This window comes from Octopus bimaculoides, chromosome 16, assembly GCF_001194135.2.
Source record: "Octopus bimaculoides isolate UCB-OBI-ISO-001 chromosome 16, ASM119413v2, whole genome shotgun sequence".
Lineage (NCBI taxonomy): Eukaryota > Metazoa > Mollusca > Cephalopoda > Octopoda > Octopodidae > Octopus > Octopus bimaculoides.
Genome location: NC_068996.1, coordinates 38,086,640 through 38,093,377, shown reverse-complemented (window position 1 = coordinate 38,093,377; position 6,738 = coordinate 38,086,640). Strand labels below are relative to the sequence as shown.

General features: G+C 33.2%; 1 protein-coding gene across 2 annotated transcripts in view; it reads right to left on the bottom strand.

Moving 5' to 3' along the window:
* Window positions 1–741, bottom strand: part of LOC106869513 (adaptin ear-binding coat-associated protein 1) — a 39,763-nt gene extending 39,022 nt beyond the window's left edge. The window contains exon 1 of one of the 2 annotated variants that reach the window (XM_014915279.2): window positions 677–741. In XM_014915279.2, the coding sequence (XP_014770765.1) occupies window positions 677–706 (30 nt within the window). In that variant the 5' untranslated portion in view covers window positions 707–741. The remainder of the gene's footprint in view (window positions 1–676) is intronic. The other variant, XM_014915280.2, reaches the window with a different exon arrangement.
* Between the last annotated feature and the right edge of the window lie 5,997 nt (window positions 742–6,738).

Sequence of the window (6,738 nt, the reverse complement as noted above, 5' to 3'; positions counted from 1 at the left end):
TATATATATATATATAATATACAATAATCATTCATTTAATTATTTATTACGTAAAATACGAAACTGTAAATATAATAATATTAATGTAATAATACGCCACGTATTAGTATATATCTATATATATTTGTTTATTCTAACTTTCGAACAGTGGGATTGAAAAACGAAAAGAGAGTGCCGTATGAAAGCGATAGACGAATGTAACTAGAAGGTAATTGACAAGGGCGTACAGGGAAAAGGAGATCAAAAAGTAGTTTAAGGAGAGTGATAGAGCGTGGCGAGCGGAATGTGGGTGACAGGACTTGGAAAAAGACAGAAAGTACGAAGATTAGAAGTGAAAGGCAGAGTATGTAACGCGTATAAAAGAAAGACTGAATAGAGAGTGGGGAAGTTAAGAGGATGAAAGAAAATTGAGACATGAAGAAAAGTTTGTAATGTAATTTGCATCTTTAGTTATCGCATTCTACCTCTTTCGAAAGCGATTTCGAAATATAATTTGTAGAAAAAAAAAAAATTAAAATAACGGTTAATTGAAATTCTTTCCTGTATCTATGAACGCTACGTATTATGTCAATTGTTTTCGTAGATACGTCAATCTCTTTTCATTTCACTATGTACATATATGTATTTATGCATGCATATATGTGTATGTATATAATATGTACTAGTATGTATTTACGCAATAGCTGTAAAAGACAGTCACCTTCATACAAGCGATATCGTCTGTTTCCAATCTTCTGTGAAAACGCGTCTGACAATTGGAAACAGGCGAGGGGTGTGTGTAGATGATAGCAGAAAAGAGTTGCTGTGAGTAACTAAAGACGCAGTAACGTCAAAAATTCTTAACATTTAAAACGATGAGATTTCTGCTGTGTATTTTGATATTTTGTGCAATGCAGTAGAAGCAGTCAAACCACAGAGTGGCACTAGCAGAACTAAAATGTGCCCACTTTTCTCTCTCTCTCTCTCTCTCTCTCTCTCTCTCTCTCTCTCTCTCTCTCTCTCTCTCTCTCTCTCTCTCTCTCTTTCTCTCTCTCTCTCTCAGTATATTTACATTATACATACGAATATACATCACATATACATCAGCATTCACTTAACGTCTATTTTTCCATGCTAGCATGGCTTGGATAGGAATTGATTTTGAGGTAGGATTTTATGGCCTGATGCCCTTTCTGTTACCAACCCTCACCTGTTTTTCAAGAAAGATTTATATGTTCCGCAGAGTAACTGGTCATAATGTCAACACAGAATACAAAAACACCACATTCACCACATTCATATTCTCACACACACACACAATAACCACTTTTAATTTCTTATGTGTAACACCTGATTTAGGCAGAGATTTGTGCAAGCCTTTTGACAAAACAAACGAGAAGCTATTGTACCTCAACAGTTTTCTACTACCCACTTATAATGTCTAAAAACTTTGTAAAGTGTGTGAGTGGGAAAATCTCCAACCTATCCTCCAATAAAGACGTCTTTGATACTATAACAAAGCTTTAGCAACCAATGGATCTAAAGACCACATTACTTGTATGCCTAGATCTAGCACCAACAGGAGAAAGTACTGCTGCAAACATCTGCTTTACTCTCCCTCTCTCAACGGAAAAATCTGCATGGGTAGGCCTTCCTTAGATTATTAGTAGATAACCATTTTACACAAAACCATAGACATAGTAAAATTTAACGGACATGTTCAGCTGCACACCTAACATCAAAAAATTAGTTAATACTCCTAAACTGGGGGTAGAGGTAGGAGCTCTTATAGGGTGTACAGTGAAGGTTCAGTGAACAGTCAGTGAAGTACAGAAGCTGTAGTCTACAAAGCATAGATAGTGCTGACCAACACCATAGGGATGAAGTATGTACAGTAATATATCAAAGGAACAAAATGCCACTTCAAGGCCAGACTGAATAATCCCAAATCCATATTATCATAACTTTAGCTACATCATATAACATCAACTGAAGGTTGATAAAGAGATCAAGGCTGTACTTTTATGGAAATAGGAGATGCAAACAACTTGACAAAGGACCAGTTTATAAAACTCACACAATCTTGGTGCTCTCCTGAATTTGAGAAGTAAGGTTTTCAGATGCTATCTGTATAAGCACAAAACTCTTTGTGCAACATGATTGTGTTCTTTATTGAACTAGATAACAATACACAGTTCACTTATAGCTAATGACAATCCACGGGGAATAAATCCTTGTTTCTTCTTTGGCAGTAATTTTTAAAAATCTATAAATTTCATACCATCAAGTCAACCTAGTGTCTATGTACCCTCAGTGCTAAAAGGGCTGTATGCTTTTGGTCAGCACATCTGAAGAATCATCAATACTAAAAGTATGTTTGGTATAAACATTAATAATAATAATAACAATGAGTCTATAGATAAGAATAGGTTTAAGCATAAGAATTATGATAGGAGAGCATCTAATTTTTGAACTGGAATTAAGAGTTATAAATATGTTGATAATGTTAATATTACAAAAAAAGTCTATGTAAATAGGTGTAGGCATAGCTGTGTTGTAAGAAGCTTGCTTCCCAACTGCATGGTTCTATTGTGTGGTACCTTGGGCAAATGTTTTCTACTATAGCCACAGGCTGACCAAAGCCTTGTGAGCAGATTTGGCACAGAAACTAAAAAAGCCTGCCATATATAGTTATGTAAGTGTGTGTGTGTGTGTGTTTGTCCCCACCACAGCTTGACAGTTAGCGTTGATGGTTTTACATCCTTGTAACTTAGCAATTCTGCAAAGAGACTGATAGGATAAATACCAGGCTTAAAAAAAGTATTGGGGTTGATTCATTCAGCTAAAATTTCTTCAAGGTGGTGCTGCATCATGGCTGCAGTCTAATGACTGAAACAAATAAAAGATAAAAGATAAATAATAGAAAGGATAAATCAAAGAATATTAACTGGCCTAATGCACCATTCACATCTTACATAACTACTAATATTTGTCAGAAATTCTTTGCAGCTCTAAATATGTGCCATCTTCAAGTAAGTCAGGGAAATTATTTAAATGCCATAAAATAAAATTTTCCTACTCATCCACCAGAACTTTGGGTGAAACTATGGCAGCACTTAACAAAAATTAGTATCTCAACTCAAAACTCAGTCAATTATGAGATAAACTCTACTACTAATTTTCCTGATCTAGTTTTGATAATTTAGGTGAAGGTAATCGCAACAGTGAAATTGACAATACCTTTAAGATAACACTTAGTAATAATTATTTCAAATTTTTGCCACAAGGGCAGCTTGTGGGAGGTAGAGATAAGTTGATTACACCGACCCCAGTGTTCAACTGGTACTAATTTTATCAACTCCGAAAGGATGAAAGGCAAAGTCGACTTTGGCAGAATTTGAACTCAAAACGTAATGATGGGTGAAATACCACTAAGCATTTCATCCAGCATGCTAACAACTCTGCCAGCCTTTTAACACTTCGTAATAATATTGATTATAATATTACTAATAATCTTGGTTTAACACCTAATTCTAAGAGTAGAATTAGTACTAACTCTTTCAACCATGAATGCTACAAGCAAATGAATAAACATCTTTGTAATATCAAAAACAAACCTATGTGACCTTTAGATAATCAGTGTTTAAGGAAAAATATAGTATATAAATGTATGGTAATTGCAGGGGATTGTATGTATTATTACATTGATTCTTCTGAGACATTAAGAAATCTAGATTATATAGCTATTCTTCTTCATTTAAGTTTTTAGAGGAAATGTAATTCAAGAATATTAACTGCAAGAATATTTACTGCAATATAAAGTGGTCCATTATTAGTTATGCTCCATCATACAATACTTATAATTTTAAATGAGGTCTTTGCCTAGAAGAAATGTATTATGTAATTACTTCAAAATTAAAATTATTAAATTGTAGAACCAGTCTTATGTTGAAATGTTCCCATAGATATAGAAAAACATTTAAATATTTCAATGGTAAACACTTTAATTATAATAGCTTTTCCTGTAATCTAATAAGCATATTTTTCAGACTATACTTTTAGCATACATAAATAGCTTGATAATTAATGGTTACGACAGAATTTCTACATCTATTTTTTATTCTTTCATTATCTACTGATATTATCATAAGTTTACATATTAAACTAAAGGCTTTTCTTAGAATATTATATTTCTTCTTAACATTTTTTTTTTGTATGCAGTCATTGTATTATAGATATTATTTCAGTTCACTTTCAATTTAACCTGTTTTAGATTACTTTGATAAGACTGTGTTAGCATAAAGCTTCACATATATTCATTTGACTGATATTTGCACTTTTTCTGTACCTAAATATGCTGCCACAATAGAAACAATTGTTGGTAATGTATGGTATAATCATCAATTATAGACGTGATTTTCTCCATTCTTAGGTTTCTTGAAATTCTTCTAAGCGCTACTTGGATTTACTTACCATACTTGAGGAATTATACTGGATGTTAATTCTATTTGAGATTATTGGTATCTGATTGTTTGATAGAGTTAACCAAGTGTGCTTAACACTAAGTGCTTTCTAGATATCTGCCTAGATTTGTTAATCCCTTTTACCTTTTGTTATATTATATTATATATTTATATATACGTGTGTGTATGTAAATATATACATATGTACATACACACATCATCAACATTTAATATCTATTTTCCATGTAAAGGGGAATAAAATTCCAAATTAGATACTCAGAAAGTTCTACGAATACCAGCTAACAATATGTATATCTTTTATCTTATACTTATTTCAATCATTAAACTGTGGCCACACTGGGGCACCGCCTTGAAGAATTTTTAGTTAAATGAATCGACACCAGTATTCCTTTTTTCAAAATTTTGGTACTTACTCTATTGGTCTCTTTTGCCAAACCACTAAGTTATGGGGAAATTTAAATGCTTCAACACTGATTGTCAAGTGGCAGTGGAGGACAAGCACAGACACAAAACACACACACACACACACACACACACACACATGCACACACATACTCATATACACATGCATACATACATATAAATATATATACATACAACAGGGTTCTTGAAGTTTCCACCTACAAAATCCACTCATAAAGCTTTTGGTTGGTCTGAGGCTATAGCAGAAAACATTTACCCATGATGCCACACAGTGGGACTGAAACCGGAGCTGTGTTGTTGGGAAGCAAACTTCTTACTGGAAAGCCACACCAGGTGGTTTATCTTGAAAAAGACTATCCATACAAACTGAAATTCCATGTCAAACAGATTTGTCACAGAGCATGAATACTTTAATATTCTGAATTCAATTGTATTCATATTAATATTAATACTTTTATTCATAAAATATATTTCTCATGTTGGGCTTAAATGACTATAATTAAAGGATTAAATATAATATGATAAATTCCAATCTGGCCAGCCCCAAGAAAAAACTAAGCTAAGAGCATTAGATTCCTTGGAAGAAAGCAGTGAATGTATATGAAAACAAGGACGGATATATATAAATATATATACATACACATATACATACATATATATACAGATACGTTTCAAAATATAACCACGTGTGAATTGTTGGCGATTTTCTTCCTCCGTCTTTCATTCTATTAACTTTCCTCTGTTTCCAAAGAAGCGCATCTGCTTGAAATGTTAAACTATCCTTCTTTCCTTCCCTGAGCATCTGCTAATACTTTACATGTACCATGTCCCTGCATTGTTGTGATATTTTGTGTTCGCTCTTCTTTTTTATATTTACCACACACACACACACACACACACACACACATATAAATAATCAAAATAAGCAACAAGGATATCCAGAGGTAATGCAGTACTATTGTTTCATGCAACTCCATTTAATTTAACAATGCAATCATTACATCAATTTAAATGCAGTGCAATCCTCAGCTGCACAAAGACATAGAATTAAATTCTATGTCTCTGATTTTAGGTATAATTATACTAATGTGTCCATCTGTTTTAATTTAATTAAATTCTATGTCTTTGTGCAGCTGAGGATTGCTCTGCATTTAAATTGATGTAATGATTGCATTGTTAAATTAAATGGAGTTGCATGAAACGATCGTACTGCATTACCTCTGGATATCTTTGTTGCTTATTTTGATTTTAATCACCTTTCTTTGAAATTGTATGGATAATACCATACTAAATTCTTGTCCCTCAACTTAAGTACCATATTCATCTGAATATATATGTATGTATATGTATATATAGATGTGTATGTGTCTTAATGTTCATGTTTGCTTGCTCCACTGCTTGACAACTAAAATTTATGTATCTGTAACATTTCAGCAAAGGAGACTGATAGAATAAGTACTAGACTTAAAACTAAGCCTTAGTGTCAAATCATTTCATTAAACCCTTAAAAGTGGTGCCCCAGCATGGCCACAGTGCAACAACTGCACCAAGTTATATATATGTGCTTATGTATGCATGTGCTTGTGTGTGTGTATATATATATATATATATATCTTTTACTCTTTTACTTGTTTCAGTCATTTGACTGCGGCAATGCTGGAGCACTGCCTATAGTCGAGCAAATCGACCCCAGGACTTATTCTTTGTAAGCCTAGTACTTATTCTATCAGTCTCTTTTGCCGAACTGCTAAGTTACGGGGACGTAAACACACCACCATCGGTTGTCAAGCAATGTTGGGGGGACAAACACAGACACACAAACATATACACACATACATATATATATACATAT